This window comes from Curcuma longa, unplaced genomic scaffold (genome assembly GCF_044706935.1).
Source record: "Curcuma longa cultivar G26 ecotype Majalengka, Jawa Barat unplaced genomic scaffold, ITB_CL_G26_1.1 utg134316_np1212_261454_RagTag, whole genome shotgun sequence".
NCBI lineage: Eukaryota > Viridiplantae > Streptophyta > Magnoliopsida > Zingiberales > Zingiberaceae > Curcuma > Curcuma longa.
Genome location: NW_027435597.1, coordinates 63784 through 90273, shown reverse-complemented (window position 1 = coordinate 90273; position 26490 = coordinate 63784). Strand labels below are relative to the sequence as shown.

The following is a 26490-nucleotide window of genomic DNA, read 5'->3' as shown; positions in this document are numbered from 1 at the left end:
CTTCTTTGACATGCATAAACTTTCTTTTCTAACATTGGCATGATTTATTAGAACTAGGCTTTTATTTGCCAAGCACCTACATATATGTGCCAAGTTCCTATTGGATTTCATGCCAAGTGCCTTGTCAATTTTAACTCATTTTAAATTTATCCATCATCCAGTGAACCATATATAACCTACTTGAATCATCTTCTAGCTCAAGAAGCAAGGTCTTGTGGTAGGTATCATAACCTTGTCAAACGAAGGCATATCTCATGAAAAGAGAGTGAGAGTGGGGGAGTAGCAGCAAAGGCCATCCATCCATGTTGCTTAATTTGGTTGTTAAATTTAGAGCTAACAGTTTAGATTAGAGAGTCGTATGTATAACAATCTAGAACAAAATTACTATATCAGAATAGCCATTTTCAAAATTTTATAATTTAATTTATATCACTTTCTTTCTCTTATACTTTTTTATAATAAATTTTGATGACAATTCAAATCTACTATATCAATTTACTCAATAGCACATGTTAGACTATGACTAAGAGATAAATAAAAATGTGAAAAAATTATATTGAGAGATCTATGACTATCACTGAATTAATTAGTTCGAACTATATATCTGAATTAAAAAAAAAACATTCCCACGTTGTAAATGGTTTATGTTCGACATGCTCATAAAATATAATCATTAAAATTTAAGTTCCCTAAGTTCAACGGCGATGCTGAATAATAAATAAAAATTGTAAGGATACGGAAACACGCGCAAACACATGGCGGAATTGCTCAGTCAGCGCGGATCGAGCTATCTGGACCGTCCAATCCGTCAGCCGCCGAATCGGAGCCGATCGTTGATCGGGTCACGGAGACCCATTCGCGCTTCGCTTCCGCCTTCTCCTCCCTATAAATATCCTTCCCAATTGCCGTTCAGGCAGTTCACGATCAACTTCTGAAGCGGAGATGGAGGTGCTCATTTCGCAGCTGGCCACCGGGCTGGGGGTCCTCGCCGGCGCGGCTGTGGCGAAGTCGGCGATGGAGGGATGGCGGCCGATGGCCGGCGGCAGCGGGTACTGGCCGCGGTGCGAGACGTGCAACGGCACCGGCCGCGTGGCGTGCCTGTGCTCGCGGTGGTCCGACGGGGACGACTCCGGGTGCCGGTCCTGCGCCGGCTCGGGGAAGATGGCGTGCAGGAGCTGCGGCGGGTCTGGGACGGCGCGGCCGCTGCCCGTTCGAGTTCCCATGCGGACCGGGCGCGCGCCCTGAAGTATGCAAGAAGCATATATATATATACTGACAGATAACCGGTACCGTCTGGCGGCGCGCGGCCGCCGGCGACGCCCATAATTTTGGAACTTCAATTCCTTTTACTTGTTCTCGCTGATTAAAGAATTCAACAGTAGGATTTAATTAATGTAAATTTAACTCAGTCGATGCATGCCGTACGTTCTCTTCTTTCTCCCCTGGAAGTTTCAATTCTTTGAATTCTTGAAGGCTTGTAGACTGTATCGAATGAAGACAGTCAACGAAGGGCCTGCAACTTTTGACTTGGACCGGAAGAACATCATCAATTCAAGTAGGCAATTCAAAATGTTGTTTTGTGAGGAATCCCAAATAAATGCTTAGCTTTTATGCTGTTTTAAATGTTGAACTTTTATATTTTTGGCATTATCCATCATAAATTTAGCTCAAATTAAGCATCCTTCTTTCAGTAAAAAATGAAATATGTCAAACGGTCTCATCAGTCGGTCTCAGCAATCTCCACAGAGAAGTTAAAAATTGAGTTGATTACAACGACAGGAGCATTATCTCGATTTTGTCGAGATTCAAGCCTTGCTTACTTCAATAAATTTATCAACAACAACTATGCCTTGGATCAAATTAAACATCCTTACTAAGAGAGCTAATTCTAGTTGAGCTAGGAATCCTAAATTCCTAGATTCGATCGGTAATCAATCAATTTGCTCGGGTTGAATCGCATCCCGCAAGAGCACTCCTTATGGAATTTAAGGTGAGGTACAATAATAGAATCCCAAAGTTTTACTAAAACCTTTTAGTAAAAAAATAAATGATCTTTCTAAAACCTTTAAGATTCAATATTCTTTTAAACACATATATAATTCATTAGTCACCACAAATTCTACCTTACTTCCTTTCCACTTCTCATGCATCTAATTACAATTACACCTATACTCTCTCTCAAATATTATCATTATATATCTTTTTATTTCTCTTGCATTAAACCTTTTCTTTTCTTTTTATTTATTGGTCTTATCTCTTGTATTAATTAACCTTCCTAACATTCTTAAAACATGATCAAAAGAAGAAGAAAAATTTAAAGTTTAAAAAATGTTTGTAAATTAAGTTACAATAACATGGCATCCAAAGCAAATAGACAATTAATTCAGCTCCTCCACCCTAATTAATTACATACTCAAGCATGGGCAATCACACAGCTTCCAAATTGATCCACAGCATCCTCCATGGATATATCATCTTCTTCTTCGAGCTCCTTCCTCACTTTGGAGTGAAGGCCTGAACAAAATCCAAATCGATCGATCGTCAATGGACATAAATATTCTTTACGATTATATATATATTTCTATAAATGCTAAGATTACCTATCATATTCTTTATATATGATTATATATTTCTAGATAATATTTTCTAGATCAAACACTTTTTACTTTTCTCTCCTTAATTCTTTATATTGATTCCTTAATTTGTTTGTGTTGATCTTAATTTCAAAGAGAAATTAAGAAAGATACTTACAGCAAAAACGGTATTATGGCCGGGATCGGCGAGGTGGGAGAAGAGGTTGTCGATGGGTCCGGTGCCGGTGTAGACGGCCTGGAACCAGGCGCCCATGACGGCCAACATGGCGAGGCGGCCGTTCTTGATCTCCTTGGTGCGCAGCTCCTTGATGCTCTCCGGGGAGCCGGTGCCCCAGCCGAGGGGGTCGAACCAGAGGCCTCCGGGGTAGCCGACGTCGGTGCCGGTGAGCTTGTTGTTGGGGAAGACGGGGTCGGTGTTGACGCACCCGGGCTTGATGATGTCGGCCCACCGCCGCCCCTCCGCCCAACCGATCAGGATGAGCTCGATCACGAACAGGGTGGTGGTGTCGGTGAAGTACTCCAGCTTCCCCGCCTCGTACCACGACGGCGTGTTCAGGATGCCGATCTTGGTGAGGAACTCGGGGATGAAGATGCCGGCGGCGCCCAGCATCGCCCACCGGCAGTGCACCAGCTCCGCCTGCTGGTTCCACCGCAGGCTCTCCGGATCCGACCCTGCACTCATCATCATCTCACGTCACGTTCCGATCGTCTCAAGTCGCCGGCCGATTCAAGAAGCAAAACTGAAAGCGATATATATATAATCGGTTACCGAGGCCGAGGGGATCGAAACCGAAGTCTCCGGGAAGGCTGCCGTCGAGCCATGGAGGAGGAGTGCTTCCGGGGAACCAGATGGGTCTGTCCGGCGCAGCGACGGCGGAGACGGAGAAAGCCCGGCGGGGGGTTTGCAAAGCCGGCCGACTTCCTCCCTGCCTTAATCTCCTTCCTGTGAGGAAGGAAGCTCCGGCGGCGGCTGCGAGAGCGGAGGAGGAGGCACAGAGTGAAGCCATCTCTGGTGGTGGTGGGCGATTGTGAGTGAGCGGAGGAGGAAGATGGTGTATAAAGCTAAGGAATGGAAGGAAGGAGTGGGCTTATCTTGGAGAAGATAGGATGATAGATTCTTGATGGTATTGCGTCTCGCCACGTGGCATAGGAAATCTAAGTCGTGGCTCTAAATCCTTGTGTCTCAGCTGACATGGATAGATATCAAATCTAAATCTGGATCAGGAATAAGATTTGCTTAGACTATTAATCCATGGAACATAACTCACATAGAGGGAGCTAGGGTACCCTTCCTTTATGTGAAAGCTCTCTTTTAGCCAAGTAACAACACATTATTTGATCATCTAGAGAAAAAAAATGCATTTAAAAAGGCCAAATAAGAATTACTTAGAAATAGAAGATTAACTTGGAATACCAACTCACCTTTTCATTATGATATTAAAAAACTAGATAAATGGATTTCACAACTAGTTAGTTTGATAAGATCGAGATGGCTAAGTCGATCACTTTATTAGTAGATCAAATAAGGCTTACTTAAATTGATTCAGAAAAGAAACATCACAAATGTGTAGGATCGAGCCGGAGGAAGAAACTTGGAAGAGCTCACAGTAAGGAATTGGGCTCAAGATTCTTTAGGTTGGCTGAGATTGATTTGTGAGTTCACTTAGAGTTAATTTATACAAAACTACTTCTGTAGGTGACTCAAAAAAAAAGGTTCGATTAAGGAATTAAGTAAAAGCAGATTTTGCTCATCCCATACGGTTTAGTATCATCGGTCCTACAACAAAATATAGATATGTAAATTAGATATGCAATATGCCCCTATGAGGGAGGGCATTCCACGGCTGTCAATCCTACGAATTTAATCCGTGTCCAGAAAGTAAATTTGTCTTATGGGAACCAACTGCTCTACGTCTTGGGGACTTTAAAAAAAAGTTCAATTTAGGGTTGGTCAAGCAAAGGAGGAGTCGGTATGATCCAAAGCGGTCACTATGGTCCCAAAGTAGGGCCACTAGCTATGGCCGCGAAGTGTTGGAGAAGAAGTGTTGGAGAATTATGTAAAAGAATAATAAGGAGAAAATAGAAGAAAATGTTGATGGAGAAATGAAGCTCTTGAATATTGAAATGAGAGTTACAAATCATGTATATATATCAAGTCCTTATGACTAAGTTGAGAACTACATAAATCATATCATAAAAGTCATCATTGATTATTTTAATTACATTTGATAGTTTCAACATTCTTGAGAATACCCAACATTGACTATAATTATCTTGGATGATATCAATCTTCTTGATCTTCTTCATATTTGTTGATATATTTATTCTTGAATTGGATAATATCAATGTTCTTGAGAATTATTATTCTTTTTAGTATCTTAATCATTCCAAATCTTAATCAAAATATTAACAAATTGTTCTTGAATTTTACAATACTCCAATTGGATTTCTCCATTTTAATTGATTCTCTAATAAAATAATATTTAATTGCAATATATTTTATATGATCATGACTAATTGAATTTTTGTCAATAATAATATTTGATTTACAAACAATGCTTCAAAGTTGTCCACATTTTGCAACAGATTAAAAAAAACTCCTTTATGATGAAAAAAATAGTTAATTTTATTTTTATTTCTTTATACATGCATCCATCCATATAATCCTCTACTTGTCCACGCTTCAAGAAGATTATGTCATATAATAATATTGTTAGAAAAAGTTTAATTTTGTAGCCTCCCTTTCAATGAAATATATGATGCGAGTACATGTCATTGAGAAAAGGAAAGAAAGGCTTACATGTGCGTGACAGCGAGTGAGATATTAGATATTCTATCATACATTCTCAACAGCAGCAATAAAGGCAGTTCCATGCACAAAACTGTCATTAATACGAAATTTATGAAATTTCAGAGAAGGATCTATATTATGTACAATCTTATCCTATATTATAAGAGATTATTTCCTAGATTTGAATCCGTGACCACTGAGTCATCAGGTCTCAGTCGCACCAATACATTTATAAAAAAAAAGTATTAACTCTGAGCATTCAAGAAATAAATTAATAGCTGGACATAATTGGCTTGGAAGAATATGTATGATCTTGTAAATCTATATAATTTTATTATTGTGGGAAGAAAAGGCACTTCAAATTGCACTTAGTCAAATGAAAGTGATAGAACACAATTCAAATGGGTAAAACAGATCTAATGACTTCCAAGATTGTTACAACAAAAAAGAGCAAACTGATAGCAGAAATCAGACATAAAAGATGAAGTTGAGTATGAAACAGATAAATAAACAGACAATCATTAAGTTTGGATAGAGTTAGAGATCAGCCCTAATTAGTTGTAATCCAGGTTTTAGTTTCAAACTGAGACCATTTGTATTTGATTTAGATGTGTTCTGAATATTCATAATTGAGATAGGTCGAGTCAAGCTTGGTGGGAAATATAATACACATAGGGTTCATAATTGAGATAGGTCAAGTCAAGCTTGGTGGGAAATATAATACACAGGGTTCAAAGAAACAGGTCTGTTAAATAGATTTCAGAAATGAAAGTGAAGGCTACTCTCATCTCAACCTTTCATCTGAAAGAGAGGAATGCCTTTCTTAAATCTATTTCACAAGCGGAAACGAAGATTACTCTTCAACTTAATTTTCAACTGTACGAGAGGAATGTTTTTCATTCTAGGAAACCATGAAGAGAAACAAAACCGATCTGATTCCTTATTATAAGAAGATCAAACATGCTGCCACAAAATCCCAAAACCAACAAAAGCAGCATCCATTCAAGTTCACTGGGAAACCTAAACCCTAAACCTCTTCTACCACTCGAACTACCAATTTCAAGTGAATTATATTGAAACTCTCACAAGTTCAAACAAGTTTCCAATGAATGATGGTCAAATTGGGCATCTCTCTGTTGGATATCAGTTCACGCCTGACAAATCAGACAAAATTGGATCATCTGGCAGATCCAGTTCAGGAATGATTGATTTTGAAAACTCTGGGTCGAATTTATGACACTGATCATGTCCGAGGCTTTAGATACACACGAATGATTCATCAAAAAAATGATGCTCATTCCAATCCTTCAATAAGTTATTCAGACAATGAAGGAATATTACCTGGATCAGACCCTGATTTTGATCACAAAAAATATTTGAACTCCAAACAAGTTGCCAAAGAACTAGACAGTCAACAAAAAAAAATTGATGATGGACAAATTTCTATTGTATGGCCTTTGTGAATTGTTACTAATAGACTACACTGTTACCAACTAAAAGAAATAAGCATGCAAATCACATCTATTTGATGATATGTAAAACTGCCTAACAATTACCCTGGAGAAAAATTATCCATGATCTCATACTAAGGGATTCAGGTAGCCCACAGCCATTCTGATCTTAGAGGATTGGCCATGAAGCAATGTGATGGCATTATTGTAAGTTTAGATACAATGTATGTTGTTGCAGCCGATAAGAACTGGCATGAGTAAATATTAATGGATGGTTAAAACATGCTAAAGGAAAGACATTGCATAGCAATAATAGATAAATAAATAAGAAATCAATACAACAAAATATGGGATTCAATTGCTGGATTAAAACCCTAAAACTACTATAAAAATTCACACTTATAGATGACTTATGTATAATATATATAAAAACTAACACTATGCGTGACCAATAAAATGACTAGAAAGGGTCATTGTCAAGCTTACAATCAGTGCAATATCTGAAGTCTGAACCATTCATAAAGAGACCCTAGATGAAACTTAGATCATATTTGCCGCTTTCATGAGCTAAGTTTTTTTTCTTGGAGCAAATCCAGGCAAACCTTCAAACAGATCTGAAAGATTGCTCTCCAAATCATCCGGTGTATACTTCAAGTGTTTTGTTGCATGTCTTCCACCTAATTGACTACCAAACCTTCCCATAAATGAGCGATATGCTGGGATGACCGCCTCTGATACTAAAATTCTCAATTCTTCTCGGAGTTGAGGATCTGGAACCTTCCAAGTTGTCTGAACCCTATAGATTTCTTCAAATGCCAAGTTGAAGTTTTTGAATTTGTCCTTCAGAGTGACCTTTGAGACACTGCTGGAGCTACCACTCCCAAATCCATCATCTTTCAAACATGATAACACTTTGATCCAGGAAGTTCTAAGGTAGGTTCTGGCATACTGCCGAATTTGGCTGCGATGCTTTCTTATCCAGTGGTCTCCCACAAGCTTCCCAAGATCTGAATCCTTGATTTTATTGACAATGTAATTTATATTGTTCATCAAAAATATATACCTCATTGCTCCATCTTCATATATTTTAGATTTTTCATCCAGGTTAAATTCTAAATATGAAATTATCACAAGTATATGATGACCTAACGGAGTCATACTCTCCAAATTCTCTCCATCAGAAATCCTACTATTGTAAGATTCAGCATTGCCCTGATCACCGCCAATCACTTCATCATCTAAAAGAAGATTTAGTGTATCCATGTAATCCGCCAGTAATCTCACATAGTTCATCACATAACGTGCCATGGGATGGATCTCGCCTCCTTGCGTTGGCCTCCGAGATGGTTCCCTCTGGATTGCATTTCCAAATTCCATGAGAGTTCTTTTTACAGAGTTGCCTAATCTTTTGAGAATCCCCTCTACTGCTTCACATATAAGGTCCTTTGGGTCTCCAGCAAACAAGGCCTGAAGATCTGGTAAAACATCAGCAAGGGCATCATACATATCCAGCATACGAAAGAGTTTTTCAGCAGACCGCTGGCATATTGTAATGGCATCGCCAAAGTTGAGCAGCTGCATGACCGACCCTTTAACCGTCTCCATGAAGCATTCCTCCTTAAGCTCCTCTGAGGCAGCAAGAATCTGATCACAGAGCCGCCTCTCTCCCCAGAGCAGAATTCGAACTACGATTTTCAGGGCCTGAATCCACTTCTTCATCTTGTCATCCAGCATCCGCCACTCAATTCTCTGTACTTCTTCAATGCTTATCCTATCAATACCAAGAATAGAGAGGCACTCATCCAGAATATCCCGTCGCACAGTGCAGTACACCTGATGGAGCTCACGGTCATACTTGGCCAAGATCATATGCTCCGCGATCATCTTGAGGTCAGTAATAACTTCGGGATGGATCAGATCTAAGCACCGATCATCCACAAGACTGCTCCCGGATCTATCCTCAGGACTACCTTCCAGTTGTTCTGGTACCGCCTGTTGTTGTTGCTGCTGCTGGTTTTCATCATCGACGGAGCTCTCAAAGTCATCTATAGGCTCACCGCCGTCAGATGCAAACGAGAGAGAGAGACAGCGAATGGAGGAGCACAAATCGTTGGAGTCCAAAGGAACGGCATTCCGGACCATCAGATGGCGGAACTCCTCTTCAAGGCGAGACATTGATATCTGAAGCGCGACCTCCGCACGAGTGACGAGGTCGTCCGCAATGCAGACGGCTGGAGAGGCACCGTACCCCGCTAAGAATATGAGATCACTGACAGCAGCGAGGTACTCCTCGGCGCTCTCGGGGGAAGACTCCCACAAAAGGGAATCGGAGGCGTCCCAGCGGAGGACGACCTTCTGGGCGGCCTCGAGTCGGAGCTCGGCCTCCGAATCATCTACACCATCCACTTGGGCGTCTCCGTCGTCGGCATCTGCAGCGTCCGCGACAGAGGAAGGGGGGAAGAGGTCGTTGATGGTGGAGAGGCGATTGTCAAAGCCGGAGAGGATGCGGATCATGTCCTCGGTGGCGCTCTTGGAGGTGCCGAGGCTGCTGACGATGTGCTTCGCCGCGGCGATCACCTTCTCCTGGCCGTCGCCCTTCGCCGCCGCCGCAGCAGCAGCAGCCGCCATCGCTTAAACGGAGATCGAGGAGCGGCGGTGCTCTGGGATTTGGGCCGATGACCGGAGGGATGACGCCCGGTTTAGGGTTCCGAGAAGGAGGAGAAAACAGGGAGAGCGGAGTAGTCGCGTGGGGATGTCGATGGGAATCGGGGGAATGGCTCCTTGAGGAAAGAAGACAAGGGGCTTGTATGCTATCTTATTCTTTATCCTGACTACTTCTGTAATTACTATTATTTAATGGACTTCTTTATAAATTACGCAAATTTCCAATTTACACCCCCATTGATTGAAAATAACCAAAAGGCAGCAGTGGGAGTGGCAGTCGCATAAATGGTGGGACCAGCACAAGTTCCCACCGAATAGTCGCATAGAATCCAAGCTTTCATGTTTTTTTTTCTGGCTAATTAAAGTTGAAGCCATTAATTAGTTCATTTTATCAAATTAAAATACTTACCTTTAATTTCCAACTTTATTTCTCAGTTCCAAATATAAGCTAATTTTTAAATGTATTTCTGGTATAATTTATAAAAAATATATATAATAAATATTTGATTACTTGTTTCCTTAACTTAATATAGTTGAATTCTAGATTTGCCAATTGTAGTGATTAGAGTGTAGTGATTTGGAATAACTCACTTGAGATTGTAGAGCTTGTTGGTTGATTGCTAGTTTGATGGTTCGAAAGCTTAGTTCGAGGTGGACTCGAAAGATGAATAAGGGCAAACACATAAAGTAAACTTGGAGAGCTTAGTGTGCGTAAGGTGCCAAGGGCTTGATACAAAGGTGTATTCTAGGATGGCTCATACAAAGGTGTTTATATTTTTATTCTTATTATTTCCATTGTGTGTACAACTTAACACAATAGACCAAATTCACACATGCAACCCATGCAAGAACTAACAAATGTATTCTCTTTGCATTTTTGCAAGAATTTCTATTTTAAAAGTTACTAACATACTTTAGTTTATCAATAGGAAAAAAATGAACAAAGTTATGGGTTTTAGAATCCAAAAGAATTATAAGAAAAGATAATTAAATTGCATAACGAGAACCAAGATCATCAAGGGGAATCTACTCATTGTCAATTGTAAAACTTCACCATGAAAGATGGAAAGACGATCGATCAAATACGTGTAAAATTCAAGAAAATCCATTAAGTCATCCATAATGACTTAATTGCACTTGGAGAGGAAGTAAGCAATCAAGGCTTAGTTAAGTTCACATTATAGGTGTTTCCCATACTTGTTTTTTTACATCAATTGTGAATGCTTACGAGGTATCAAGGGACTTCAAGTCAATTCGGTTGGAGAAATTGTTGTCATATGGAGCTATATGAGGAATCAGACCAAAATGTCAAAGAAAGTAGGGTAAAAGTATTGCATTTATGGCTCAATCAACAAGAAAGGAGGAGTTTTCATCATCCTCTACATCATTTTCACCATCATTATTGTCATTGTCACCTAAGTTAGTTGAAAATCACATGCTAATTTATAATCTACAAATCAATTTGCAATATTAGTTCATAAATATGTCACAAATCAAAGGGATACCTTTCTATTTAAATTTCAAAAGGACACCCAAAGTATTCTAAATGCTTCTAAATCTACCAAATTTTATTATCTGTTTACTTTAAAAAAAACAATAAACTAATTATCCAACCGATTTAATAGACATACCAAAACCTTGAAATGATTTTGACCAAAGTTGCTACATTATCAATTATCAATTTTAAATTATTTGGTTACTTTAAAAAACCGTTATTTGACCATTTGAGTCAAATTTTGAATATGATAAATACACTTTAAAAAGTCATTGAAGTTCATTGTGTTTTTAAAGCAACAATTATACAGTAATTTTGATGGCTAATTCTTACCAAAATTATCATATTTTTTATGATAAATTATAAATTTATAAAAATGTTATATTTTACAAAATTATAATTCGCATTGCACTTTTAAAATTTTCATAGTAAATTTTATATTACTAGTTCTTTATTACTCTTTTAAAAATATATATATTTTTAAAAATTTATAGTTTATTAATAATTGTGATTAAATCTATTATTTGAGTTAGCTAAGCACGCAATAAATCAATTGGAGCACTGAATAAATTTTTTTAAAAGAGTTAATTTTAACTAAAACTATTATATTTAGTAATTTTAAGTTGAAAATTGCTAAATGCTTTATTTCTATCAACAAGCAGTCGCCCACTAATTTAAAGTCAACTAATTGATAAATCGCCCAATTTGTAATCAACTAAGGGAAACTGAATATCTTAGAGCAATACGAGAACCAAGTTTGAATCTCAAATTAATAGAAAGAATAAATTGATTTTTAAATATATATATATATATATAAATTATGTTCTATATTTATTCGATGGACGAATTAAAAAAAAGACCGGCTGTCTCCAATATTAATCACGTAAAGCACAGACATATAAATTATCACAAAAAAAAAACTAAGGGAAAGTGAAAAACCAATGGGGAAAAAAGTTAATACTGATTTAGTGAGAAAATAATAGAGGTTAACAATAATCCCATAAGACCTTATGCTTATTTTGGTACAACCGTTGACGAACAAAACTGCAAAAAAAATTTGGATAAATTTTAAGATTGAACCAAATTAAATTGGTTTGAGATGAAACCCAATACCCCCATAATACATCGCGGATGGTCAAATTTGAACCATTAATAGATCTTGCAAATCTTCCATCATAGCTGACTTATTTGGCCACATAAATAAGGTCAAAAATGAAGCTCCAGCCATGGATTCAATAAGATAGCAACCAGTTTTATTATACTTAAAAACGAAACAAAAGAAATGTCATACACGCAATTTTCCAATATTGGCTACATGCAGGAAGCAAATGCACAAAGAAAAAATGTATTGATAATTATAAGAAAAGAATGACGACCAAAGACCATGAAATTCTCTGCAACTTCCTTCCACATTGCAATTGTTGAATTTCTTCAACGGTATTCAATCATGAATGAACTGAAGTTTTTTCAGGCCACCCATTTACCAATAAGACTGAGGCATACGAACTGATCTATTTTTACTTTCAGGGGAACCCAAATGCAATGGGACCTTGTAGACGCAGTAGAGCAGCAGTATTTTTGGCATCATTTGGGCAGCCTGTGACAGATTCAACCCATAATGAAATTATTTCAGTCCGGTCATTAATATCTTCTTCAAAACTTGTTCCAACTTCTGTTTATGGTAGCACACATAGCATTCCATGACCGGTGTTTCTTTCCAGAGGATACATGGAAGCACCTTCCACATATCTCTGATGCTTGATAGCAGGTTCACGCAGTCCTGGAATAGTCCGAAACTTTACTTTCTGGCGCTTATTCATGATAGAGCATGCACCAAATTTGTCATTCGTCCCAGCGCCCGCTCTCCTAAGAATAATAAAAATTGACAAGCTAGAACTTGTTAAAAATTCCATTACATGGTTTTCAATCAATACAAATAAGTTAAATGACTCTTAAGAACATAGAAGTCCCTAGGAAATAGTTTACATCCACTACATAGTGAGTAATAAAATGCACACAAAACATGAGTTCCTAACATTTACTGATAAGGAATATTCATTAGCACAAAAAATCATCCTTGTAGTTGTTATTATTGTCTTCACTCTTTACCTCTGAACTAAGCTGCTGCCTGCTAGTGATTGATTTCCGTCACAACTCACAAGGAACAAATAAGGAGCTTTACCTTGGTTGAGATGGCTTATATACTCCTGATGTTATGTTCGATCCAAGAATGACCTCTTGTTCCAAACCATTGATATTGTATCTTTTATATTATTTTCTTTATTTTCTTTCAATATTTATATCGAATTGAGATGGCTTTATTTGTTCTTCACGTTTACTCTCATCCCACAGGATGTTAAATTTGATAAACACAATAAACTAGCTTCGTCTTCATAAGCAAGTTGATCATCGTCACATTTAGTAGGTTTTAGAACAAATCTAGGGTTTGATTGTGCTAATTCAGTGCCTGGATGAGGGTTAGACTTGGCTCATGGGTGTTGGGCATGTGTTGGACTAGAATGTTCCTTCCTACGTATAGGGTTTGATGAATCTGGATTTGTGGATAACCAAATCTGATGTCAAACTGCAACTTGTTAACCACACTTCTACCAAACACAAGTGTTGCGCACGTGTGGGAATTGTTGAGATTGCAACCACTCCTCATGCAGCTCCTTCCCTGTGTCATGAGCAGTGAGAAACCCAGGTTGTGCTTTAAACTTGGGTCAACTTATTTAACATAAAGCATCACAATTGTGGATGGAAAAGGGAATCACATTGTCGCTACTTTTATCCTGACTCCCTCACTCTTCGTCCTCTTGTTCCTTTTTTTTATATCCAGGTATCCAACTCTTGCGATCCAATTAATCCTGGAGGCGTTCGTCCTCTTGTTCCTAATCCAGAGCCAACAGGACTCAGCCATCCAATCACAAGGTAGTGCCCCGTAAAAAGAAGTGATTGGTGAGGGTATGGCTACAATACAAGCACATGAGACGCAATGTCTGAAGAGGCAACATCCAGCGGATATTGTTGTAGTCAATGTCACCTTTAGTCAGTTCCAAGAAGTGATAGAGAAGGTTGAAGTGTCAATCAAGCATTACCTTTAGCAGGATTTTCTATAATGATTCCTGATGATGTCAGAAGAGTATCATTGTGGATATTGGAGTGAGGTTTTAGCAGCAACAACCCTTCACACAGCAACAAACAAATCCCCTTACAAACGTGGAACATGATGCCCCTTATATGTGTGGCTATTTCATTTTTTGCCCGACATGCACGCGCCTCTGTGAGGTGTCGACAGAGAGAAACATAGTGTAGTCAATAGCAGCAACATGTGCAGGATTTAACACAATTTGTTATTGCCAACATTTTGAGACCCTTTGACTGTACAATACATGATTCACTTTACGAATTTGTGTCGTTCAATTCATAGGGTGGCACACATTTGTTTGCCTTCGCACAACCCCAATGAGTAATGCTAGAGGCCTCACGACATCCTTCTCAGTTTAGTAGGATCCTCTCCCTTACTTTGGGGTGATTGTCACTTAGGGTTCTAAAAAGGCCTATAGTGAGGGGAGTATGATCAATTTTAGGGGGTGAACTCACTTGCATGTGGTAGTATGTGGTGAGTGTGGATTTTGCAGTGCTGAGTATATTGTTCCCATAGCCAGAAACTGAATAAATAGAGGATAATTCATGTCAAGTTTCAAGGAGAGATTGGGTATAGGTAGTCTTATAATGAGATTAATGTATCAGATTAATTATTGGATATAATAATAGGATTGAAAATTTCAAGCTCATGCTTCAAGCCATGATTATTAAAGAATTTGGTAGGGTATATCTGTGTGAGCTATGAATATTGATCATTCATGATGTGAGGTATGGATATTGATAATCATAGTGAATTATTCGATGCCAATGTGTGGTTATCATCATGCAACAATACATCAATAGACAACTGTCATTGACGAGGCTTTGATTATAAGTGAGTTGACAGTGGTAAATTGTGATTGTCAAGCAATGATGATTGAAGTTGAGGGTAAATCAAATACCATATGGGTAGTTTGATCAAGATGTTGAATCTATTGTCAACCCAACTAGGTTGACACTACTGAACCTTAACCTGACAGTATGTGGTTACCTAATTGCCTATTTTGCCTCTTTGCTTGTCTGGATTCATATGTTGTTGGACCCCTTCTAATAAGTGTTTGGCTGGCATGCCTAATCTTAACTACTGTGTTTTTATTACTATAGAGAGATTACATCTTTAGAGTTAATTAGCATGCTACTGTATACTGTATTTGTGGATGTATTACTTATATTAACATGATATGTTAGACCTGAGTAACATGACATCATAAACTAACAATACATTCTTGTGTCATGCATTGAGATATGAGTTAGTGCCTGGAGACATGCATTTGCACAACCAAAGGGCGACACCTAATGGGCTTTTACTAGAGAGATTACAAAGAGCCATATGGGTAATGTGATTGGGTTTTTAAATGAGACCTCAGAGATTGTTGCAATGGGGAAATTATTAGGGTTAATTATGTTACATAGTCTCCTTTATTTATATGTATTATCTTATTATCACTTTACATATACATCCTTCTTCTTACATATTTAAAAATAGGCCCCTAACTATTTACAGTTAGGTCTCTGACACAGATGTTGCTTGATGCTGGAGCAACTCTATGGGTCGGATTGTATGATACCCAACCATTTTTGTTGAGCATGAGTGACATATAAAGTGATTCTTCTTTTGTGATATGGAGATTCATTTTGTCATGTGTTAGATTACATTGAGTATGTTATATCATTGCATCCTTAGAGAGATTGAGAAGACTTAGAGACATCATTGTGTTTGACAAATTGCATTCGCCTTAAACATGTGATATTTATATATCTTTATGCTTGGGTTTCAGATAAGAGGCTTTCTCAGAAATGTCATGTACTTACACTTGCCTCTGGATCACCCGTGGTAGATGTTTTGAATCATGTCTCAAGGCATGCTCTTGGTGTCGCTAAGACATCCTTGCCATTGGTGTTAGAGGTTTACGCAATGCATTCAGTTTTCCCATTGGGCCATTGGTCTGATAAGCATTTACTACTTTCCATTTTGATATTTATAACATATTTTATTAGGACTTTTTTTTTTTACAATTTCTACCTGCATGGAACTTCAGGGATATATAGATATGCATCTATATTTATGTATATTTATCGTAGCTTCATTGGTGTCATGCTTGTGCGACAATCGATTTTGTTTGCCGATGAAACCAAGTTATGGCATGTTGCGAATGTTATTTCATGCCTCCATTAGCATAATCCAGTGGAAGTAAAGAGCACCCTCAGAGCATGACATGGGACTGACAACGATAGTCCTAAGCAACTCATAATCTCAAATCTGATTGAATATTTTATTGGACTTATAATGATAATTGACATGGTTTATGCAATGTAGTGAAGAACTGCATGCGGATAAGACAGTGTATGCAGCCACTGGACCACTTTTAAATCCAACGAATGAATTCTCTTCAAGATTCAAACTCGTTTGACCTTACTCAAGATCCCAAACACTCATGATAAAAAAGAAAAAATTAAAATCAAATCAAATTACAAAAGAAAGAAAGAAAGAAGACCATAGAGCAAAGTAGTTCAAAGTAATTGCTGTGTGGTTATCAGGGCAAGAAGCTGTAGTAGTGCAGGACGTCAGATATTTTATGAATAAAGATGGCAAACTCTAATTCGGTGCGTGCATGTTCCCTTGGAAGACCACTCAGAACAGAAACCGAGCTAGTTCTTTAGGAGCCATAACTCATACCTATAATTGCAGAGTGATGATTAACTGTGGGCACCAGGTACAGTTAGGCTAATATGAGTTGTGACAAGTTAATACGATGAATCAACCAAACCTAAAGATCAAAGTGATGAGTATGATTGACAACCAGATAGAAAGATTGAGATACTATGAATCATGCCCCCGGGGCATAGTTGAGTTGGTTACTACAGAGCAGACTTACTGAAATGCAATGGACAAGGGTCGAATTTTGACGAAGCCGAGGCAATGCCTTCTCCTGCAATGCCCTCTACCTCCTCACAGATGGTCGTAGGGCCTGAGGTGGCAGATTCCACCTTTTTGCTAAAGAGATACTATGAATCATCAATATAACAATCATAACAGCAGCTGAACTCTGAGGTGAGACAGCATGAATAAACAAACAATATAACTGGTAATCAGTACCATGGTTGTCAAACTTGGCTGACTCAGATACAGATCAGCCAAGTTGGATTGGGATTGACTCAAGCCAATACTATTTTCTCTGGTATCTTGGACATCCATTAAACAGACACCAGAAAGCTGAAGATAGGATCAAAATCAGTGGAATCTCATTGTATATATACTAAAATCCGGTAAGAATCGGGAAATTTTAGTGATGTTTTTTTAGAACCATCTTATTTCTTGGAAAAATCTCATTTCCAACTGATAAGAAAAGAAATAAAAGGGGGAGGAAAACCTGGCAAAGAAAATGAGAATCTTTAGGAAGAGAGGAGATGGCAAAGAAAATGTCCACCTTTGATCAAAAGAAGATGTTGGAGGAAGTTTTGCTGATTGATAGATAGGAAGGCTTCGAAAATCATGAGGTAATGGCATTTATTAATTAAACTAATATTTAATAGTATATAATAGGAATTAGTAATAGAAGGGCTGCATTTTCTGACTTACATTCAGAGAGGCCATTAATTTCTTTACAAGGAAATGATTTTAATAATCAAAAAGTATATTATTAAATTTAATTCAAAATGCAGTAATGTTTATATAGTAAATTATGTGGAGAATTTTAGAAAAGAAAGGCATTAATATAGCATATATTGAAATAATTAAGGATATGTACGATGATGTAATGACAAGACTGAAAACTTTAGACAGAAACATTTACTACAAAGATACTCTAAATTCATGTTTGTTTACACTTGTCATGGATAAACTCATTGGAAACATCCAAGACAAGTCATCATAGTGCATATTGTTTACAGATGACCTTATTTTGATCGATGAGATACGTGAAGAAGTAGATGGTAAGTTCGAATCTAAGCAAGAACCAAGTAAAAGATTTAGATTTAATAGAATAAAGACAAAATATATAAAATTTATATTTAATAGTAATAGATGTAACAAGGCAATTATTTAAAAAAGAAATGACTGAAAGTTTTAAGAATTTAAAATATGTTTGCACAAGAATAGAGGGATTGATAGAAATGTTTTATATAGAATATAAGCAAGATGATTGAAATGGAGGAGGGTGTTAAGTGTTCTTTGTGATTGTAAGGTACCTCTACAGTTTAAAGAAAAGTTTTATATAATGGTAGTTATATCTGCTATGTTATATAGAGGTGAATGTTAGACTACGAATCAAGCACACAAGCAGAAAATATGAGTCACAGAAATGAAAATGTTAAGGTGGATGTGCGGACATATGAGAATGAACAAGATTAAAAAAATAAAAATATTAGAGATAAAGTCAGGATTATGCCTATTGAGGGAATACTCTAAAAAAACATATTTAAAATAATATAGACATGTACTTAGGCGACTAATAAATATCCAATTAGGCGATATGAGATCCTAACAAATACACACATTAATCGAGAATGAAAGAGCCCAAAAAAGATTTAGTTAATAACGATAAAATAAGATAAAATTTATTTAAATATAGATGAGAATATAATAGATAATCGAGCCCAATGGTATAGGATGATCCATATAACCAACCTCACTTAATGGGATAAAGGTTATGGCTGTTGTTTTTGTTGTTTTTAGGATTGGATAGATTTAAAACTTTTTAAAGTTGGTTAAATTTAAGAAAACATGTAAACAAATGGATATATTTATGTAAACATGTAAGCTTTTTAAAGATTTAGATATATTTAAGTTATTTTAGTATTTTTATTATCTCATATATTAAGCATATTTATTTTATTTTGTACATTTGTTATTAGTTTCTTTCCTTTATTTTGATTTTTTTTTCTTATTGATTCCGAATCAGTAAGATCTGATATGGTTGTATCTATGTTTTTGGAATGATCATTAATATCAATTTTGACAACCATGGCTGGTACATGCAACAACTTCTAATAGGTGAAATCTCCTTGCTTATGGTAGGATCACTTAATTAAAATGATGGCATAGAATCACTTAATTTTACACTACAAAGAACCATTTGAAAATTACTCATAGCAGTGCATCATAGATACTAAAACAGCGTATTCAAAAATATTCCAATTTGACAATCATTATTGAAAACGTTTAAAAATCAACATAACAAATAAGTGATAAATAAGTTGCAGGTATCCAGTTACCTCAAAAGTTTCTCAGATGCAATTCGAGCAGCATCAAGTGTGCTTTTGTTTGGCAGATAGTTAACTCTTCTACTAAAACCAGCACGCATAGGAGAATGAATCTTGATAATCTGAACAGGAGTATTGAAGCATTCAAAAGTTGGACTGACTTCTAGATACAACAATTATTAAAAAAATGACAGTGTTTTGCTTACTCCTAAACACTCCATCATCTGATAATATGCCCTACCATGAAGTGGAGTATGCCCCTTCCTAGACTCTGAAAAGTACCTAGTCCTGCAAGCAATAAAGATGCAAGCTTAGGAAAGAACAAAATTACTGTCTGCATACAAGCCAAGGCTGAAGGTGTTTTGACTTTTACTCAACCATTCTTTATATCCTGGATCCACTGTGAAACCATACATATCAACAGTGTCACAGATAGACAGAGCAAACTCAAGAGCTTTAAGTCCAGTTCCTTTAGCTGAAGAACCAAAGGAGGTGCCTAGCATGAGGTATACTTGATTCCGAATTGGGATTTCCTACAAAAAGCAAAACTAAAATTTCATGTGCCTAGAATTTTGTCATCACTCTTGCACATATTAGGTTTATGATGTCGATTGTTTCACACATACAGAAATATAAAAATGGTATCTCATGCATTTTAAATCTGATAGCGAGACAGTTCCTTGTGTCCACATGCTACCAGATACTTAGATGCGTCTGCAGTATTATCATATTCCATTTCCTATCAATGGTCGGACTTTAAATGAAAAAATTGATGGCCTCTACATGACTAAAATATCAGAATCATCATTGAGCTTCTACTGATTTCATATCTGAGCAAATAAATCTAGAGATTTACTGCTTGTCACTGAAATGTCACCAATACGATAGGAATGGCATTGTCCAATTCTCTATATTTTCAATCCTCTTGGATAATCCTCTGCTGACATATACATATATTTTTATTTTTAGCAGTATAATTTTGGAGTAAATTTTCAATTTGTGCACCGGGCTTTTTAGCAGATACAACCAGAAATACTGAACTATTGGACAAATTAAAGCCATGAACCATTCAGGATTGTAATATATGACTCAGTTTCAAAGTAATTGATGGTCCAGCCGTCCAGGTTCTAAAGCACTTATCTTAGAAGCATGTGGTTTGAGAACAAAATAGTGCATATGCATCAATGCAAATGAAATCATTATAAACTTTATTGTTATCCATGAAAATTTAATTTAAATATAAAAAATTAGTTTTACATCAAATATAAAAAATTAGTTTTATATCAGTTGGTATCATTTTACATTGACATAAATGGAATGACAGTCATGAAATTAATAGCATGAATTGTCAGCCCAATCATAGTACAAATTTGGTTCAACGGTCAATTTGGACAAAAGGGGAGGTTTATTGCTCGTTTGAGTCAAATTTTATCACATGTTGGAGGCTAAAGATCAGATCAAGCACCAAGACACAGTACTAGATAAGCCTTGAGCCAAATGGACCACAGAATAGTTGCTCACCCATAACACATCATGTATATGGCCTTTTATGGTTATTGAAAATCAGACAAGCATGGGCCAAAAAAGCCCTTTATATTCTTTGAGCCAGACTGGTTGAGCTGAATGAACAAGGAACTGATAACTCAGCTGCTAGCCTACTCTGAACATGCAAAAATGAGAACAATTGACAGTACATGAATGGTAACTCAACTACTGCACCGAGCCAAGCAAATTCGAAAACAATCAGTAGTTCATGAATGTGTCACAGCTATATAATTAGCATGATAGGACATATATAGCATAACAGGTTCCAATTTTATAGAAGAAATAACATACTGCATTAGAAAGTGTTTGAGCATGACAAGTACCCGAATCATTTTGTTCATGATGTCATGAATAGTGGTTTTAATAATCAGCACCTCCTTCTTAGTTTCTGCAATATGAAAATTTCAGATTATATTGACTAAGACAAGCACATAGTGATACATAATAGAGATTCACACCATCAAGCTCTGCAACTTTGTCCAGTGCCTTAGCAGATCCTCTGTTAAGAAGACGAAATGTACTTTTCCTCCCCACATATTGAGTATAGTTCTGACATATTAGAATAGGAAGGAAAAAAACCTCTTAGTAAATAAAGGAAAAAATTATGCAGTAAGCTGGGAGAGGTTTCCATTAAACCTGGATTGGAGCTCCATTTTCCCTCACAACAGCATCATAGCCATCTATTTCCTCCCCAAATTTTGTCTTTAGAAGGTCGCCTGAATTACCAATAACAGCACATCGTCCAAATTGCCGAGGGACAAAAGGTGGTGTTTCAGGAAGCACTAAACTGAGTTTTTCCATGCATAATGTTCTATTTTTGCATTGACCCCTAGAATAGAAAAAAAGAAAGTTCTGTATTTGACATCATTAACAATTCTCAATTCTTAAAGTTTCCTTGACCTCATCAATGCAAGGTTATAACACTATAATGGCTGACTCAATTTTAACAGTGGACTCACAGTTGTATTCCTTTATTGATCCTGTGCCATGCATATTCCTCCCACCCATTTGGTAATGCATCAATAAACTCTTTTGTAAGTATGGTAGAACTATTGCGCACCTGAACAATAAATTAAATGATTATTTGTTTGAAGAAGTAGGTTGTCTGTAAATCATGAGTCATGTCTCATCAGGAACCTAACAGCAAATTGCACCATAATACCAATGTTAAATAAGGAGGCAAAAAGCACAATACAACTGGCACATAGACATCTAGAGAAGCTTACGTTATCATATCTAAATCACAGCTCATATTTTGGAACAATTGATAGTTTCATAGATTGATTATTAGAAATATGAAAGGACGAAAAGATGTTTGAGCACAATGCTTCAAGAAATAAGAATGGAAAAATGACCTGCTCCCAAGTGGCAACTGCTTCACAAAGGTTGAAATCGAATGATAAGCCTTCAGGTTGTCCAGTTTCGGGGTCACTCTATAAAAGTTAGCATAGAAACTGAGATACAAATTGATTGCACAAATTTAGCTAATATACTAAACAACATAAAGCTAAATAGATAAACATCACATCTGCAATGACTTGTACCCATGAAAGAACTCATTTGTGAAACAGTGAATGTATACTTTCCTTCTTTTTCTTTCATAAACAAAAATTTTCTAAGATTGCAAATTGGCATAAACAATGAAAATGAAAAACAACATATCTAGAAAATTGGATACAAAAGCACATGAAAAAATAATGCAGAACTTTTTAAGGAAAACTAGCATTGTTCTTGCAGGTGAACAAATGCAGTCAATTCATGTATGTCTGTCATGATAGATGTGATAGGACCAGCCAACAAGCCTATGTTGCAGAAGCAAAAGAGTCATAATAGTTCTTTTTCCTTGAGGTACTTTACAACTAAGTTAGGTTCTTTGGCTCAAGAATCAATCACTCTGAAGAAACAAAAGTGTAATAATAAATCATCCTGCGCAAGAAAGTAATTCAGATTCTAAAGAATGACCTAAAATCCCATGAAGAGAAAAGAGCTTGATTGAGTTAAATGAATGATCATTCCTCTAGGAAAGACTCAAAGAAATAAAACAAGCTCTAAGGGTCATTGTGGATGAGACAAACATATTTACTAAAGAAAAATGCTACAAACAGTTTATACTGAAATATTACTCAAAATTCTCCAGCGTAACGCCATGTTTTTACGGCGGATAAAAGAGCTTAAGGATGTGATGGGTATTCCTCTCCAGCTCCATCCATTTGTTTGGCAAAAACAGAGACAGGGAAACAAATGGAGAGATTTGTCTCTCTGCATTTTCTTTAAACTACGTCCACCTAGATAGGGTGAAAAGATACAAGAGTTGGTTGCAAGCCGATCCACTCAATTTTAAAAAATAAAAGAAAAAATTATTTTTTTATGTTTAACTTATTATTAGTCGTAATTTTTTCAAATTTTTAATAATTGAACATTGACGAAAATTATGGTTGTTGTGCTCTTTTTTTTCTTTACAAGGAAATAATGGGAAAGTAAGTTTATATATTTCTTTCCCTTGAATGAGAAAAAAGAGGAAACCCAATTGGTTTTTTCAATCACTTTCTATCATTAGTATTTCTAATCACTTTTTTATTTTTTGCCTTCATTAGGAAGCCTAAGGGAATGACATGCCGACTTTCCCTAAAATGTCTTTGTCAACACATGAAAGCATGAAAGGCAAGGAAACTGTAATCGTACAGAAACATGTTGACATTCTATTCCAGATTCATCATGGAGGAAAAAATCATAATTCATCATGTCAGAAACAAACTCACCCACTTTGACACTGTATCACTGGGGTACTGTATCTTAACTTGACAATAATCCTGGATTAGCAAAGCCTGTAATCCTAAACCATTGGAATCCTGCACTTTTACAAGATAATAATTAGCTCTGCAATTAAGACATAAAGGTTTCATTCATCACTTCAAATAATTTTAACTAATTTGAAAACCATGTAAAGGTGGAACTCACTACTATTTGCAGTATGAAGTTTCATTATCAGCACAACAACCATATCACATACTGCTAACTGCAATTAATATTGTGATGGGTCATCAAGAATATAAGCAAAACCCCTCTTATACTTCCATATTTTCTACATTCCAGTCTTTAGATTCTGTCTAAATCTTGAAAGATGAAAAACTAATGCTTAACCTCCAAAGATCCAACAAGCACAGTGTAATGGGTGACACAAGCAATTATATCAGATACCAAAGGTATTATTTGGATCATCTGAACCTAAGATTACACAAGCACTGCTATGTTGATGCAAGGAGAATAAAGAGCTTCTGCAACTTAAAATAGAACTTATTAATAAACTCGTATCTTGAGCACTTAAAAAACCTATAGGATGTATGTCGTTTGGGAGGTCAATTAGAAGTAGTAGAAAAATATAGCATTATACATATTACTAACTCAAAGTAGAAGCCAATGTGATTGCAGGCCTTCAAAGGGAGTTAGGTCTAGTGCTTCCCTGTTACACCAGAAGCCAAGAGCATATGAAGCCTATGAACTCATTAACTCAATAAAGTGTTTCTAAGAACCTGATGTTGATTAGGAAACTTGGACATTCATATTAATAAGGAATTTAATGTATCCTATTGGAGTTAAGGTTAACTTGGAAGTGATAGATTTATGCTTCTCTGCCAGCCTATGAGCAACACTGACTATGTTTCTCAAAGATAGTTTGAGTAGTCTCCTGACGTAAGCATAGACATATTTACTACAGAGATTATGTATACGTTGAAAAGAAATGTCAAATTGCCAAAGAATGGAATCTTAAAAGTATATACAGAAACTCACCACGCACTTCTTAAAGCCACTCTGCAATGCCCTCAACGCGTTCAGATCATCTTTTGTAACCCTAAATCTATCATCTACCAACAAAACAGCAACGAACAACATGAACATCGAGCGCTAAGCCCAACAAATTCAAAGAAGCGGGATGTCCATCTCACATTGGTTGGACAGTCCAACGATGTAGATGAGGATCGCAGAAACACCAGATGCGAGAGCGACCAACAGCCCCAGCTGCAAGATCCGCATCTGCCGGTGGCGAATGTAGCGGCGTCAAAAAGCGATCAAATGCACGAGATTCACCAAAGCCCCCCTCGTGAATGGCCTCTTCTCCTCCTCCAGATCGAACACTTCTCCGAAGGTGTGGATTCGTTGCGTGGGGAGTGAAGTGGAGAGCGGAGGGGAGATGCCGAGATAGAGGCCTCACGTCTGGATCTCGGTTTCGTCCCGCGACGTTTTCGGGGAAAGGAGAGCTCACCAACAGCTGCTAACAATACGGGTGTGGATCGAGGAAAGAAAGGAAACCAAGGTGGAAAAAATCCTTACGGAAAAGGAAAGAAATCCTTTATTTGGTGTGCTTATTTACTTCAATTGAGGAGGGTGAATGAGATCGATCCGTTACATTGCCGGGCCACGTTGCCGGAGAAGACGATGAGGACGGCTGGAGGGGCGGCGTGCAGCAGTTGTGGCAGCGATGGCTGGAGAGGAGTCGACGGAGAGCAGTCGACGGAGAGCAGAGGAAGGAGGAATGGCGAATGAGCACGAGAGAGTTCTTTTTTAATTCGTTCCTTCCCTTCGAATTCCATCACTTTTTATTTTAATAAAGTAAATATAAATAAATATTATTTATCACCTTTACTCATCCACTCAGAAATATTATTAAGTGGCCCGGGAATATAGCTAAGTTGAGTGTGACAAAATAAATTTGTAAAAGAGAATAAAGGATCAAATTTTGATGAAATAAATTTCTTTTTTTACAAAAGAAATGTTATTAAAAAAATGATAAATCTCAGTCCAGTCTCATGGAGACAATCACTGAGGGTGGCCAATCCACACATTAAATAACCATCAATAATTGATCATTTACTTAAATGATTACAAATTTTCTATTAACATCGATCATTTTTTATCCACACATTAACACATCCATTACAAACTTGAACAAGGAGCAAAATAGATTCAGTGATAAAATATTAATTAATTCGCTTAGATAAATTTTATCCTAATCGATGTAATAATCGACGCATACAAATCATTCTCTCACACTAATAAACTTAATTCAATGCAATCTAAATCCTAAATTTATACTGTTGATCAATACATAAAAGAAAATCTCTCTTTAAATATGTGTTCACAACATCAACACTTACAAAATATTATAAAGCAATAATAAAATCACATGACTCTCCATGTGAAACTAAAAATCCATGCATTTCCATTCAAATTTCTAACACTACTAACATAAATCCCTCGTATTTGTTGAAAGAAACTATTCTTTTATGATCCTCTCAGACCTTAATACACAACTTAAAAGCTAAAGATTCATATCCATCCACAAACTTATATTCAATAAATAATGAAATGAACAATATGCTCTTAGTAATTATTTGATTCTACTGATATTTGCATGACATCAATGCAACACTGCTATAGGTATGAGTATTAGTTATGCTATTTTTAGGCCTGTGGAATGAATACTCTTCATTCTTGGAACAATTTTCCAGATACAAATAAAAGTGTCGATCAACAAGTAAATAACAAAAAATGTTGCTATCTTTCCCAGATACATATGCCGCATGTTCCAAACATTGAACTAGT

General features: G+C 36.7%; 4 protein-coding genes across 4 annotated transcripts; 1 reads left to right on the top strand and 3 right to left on the bottom strand.

The window, feature by feature from the left end:
• Positions 1–931: 931 nt before the first annotated feature.
• Positions 932–1676, top strand: LOC141819682 (uncharacterized). Its single transcript, XM_074706936.1, has one exon. The coding sequence runs from the start codon at positions 943–945 to the stop codon at positions 1243–1245; it is 303 nt and encodes a 100-aa protein (XP_074563037.1). The 5' UTR covers positions 932–942; the 3' UTR covers positions 1246–1676.
• A 616-nt stretch (positions 1677–2292) lies between these two features.
• LOC141819681 (chlorophyll a-b binding protein 7, chloroplastic-like) lies at positions 2293–3644 on the bottom strand. The gene is made up of 3 exons (XM_074706935.1): positions 3364–3644; positions 2752–3266; positions 2293–2514 (listed from the first exon to the last, which is right to left on the bottom strand). The coding sequence occupies exons 1-3, from the start codon at positions 3599–3601 to the stop codon at positions 2497–2499; spliced, it is 771 nt and encodes a 256-aa protein (XP_074563036.1). The 5' UTR covers positions 3602–3644; the 3' UTR covers positions 2293–2496.
• Positions 3645–7258: 3614 nt separating this feature from the next.
• LOC141819651 (exocyst complex component EXO70B1-like) lies at positions 7259–9605 on the bottom strand. The gene has a single exon (XM_074706895.1). The coding sequence runs from the start codon at positions 9462–9464 to the stop codon at positions 7404–7406; it is 2061 nt and encodes a 686-aa protein (XP_074562996.1). The 5' UTR covers positions 9465–9605; the 3' UTR covers positions 7259–7403.
• A 2617-nt stretch (positions 9606–12222) lies between these two features.
• LOC141819669 (sialyltransferase-like protein 4) lies at positions 12223–25118 on the bottom strand. Its single transcript, XM_074706917.1, has 12 exons — positions 24834–25118; positions 24679–24752; positions 23649–23738; positions 22245–22322; positions 21849–21949; positions 21526–21718; positions 21348–21438; positions 21213–21277; positions 19723–19877; positions 19551–19632; positions 19357–19466; positions 12223–12861 (listed from the first exon to the last, which is right to left on the bottom strand). The coding sequence occupies exons 1-12, from the start codon at positions 24919–24921 to the stop codon at positions 12672–12674; spliced, it is 1317 nt and encodes a 438-aa protein (XP_074563018.1). The 5' UTR covers positions 24922–25118; the 3' UTR covers positions 12223–12671.
• Between the last annotated feature and the right edge of the window lie 1372 nt (positions 25119–26490).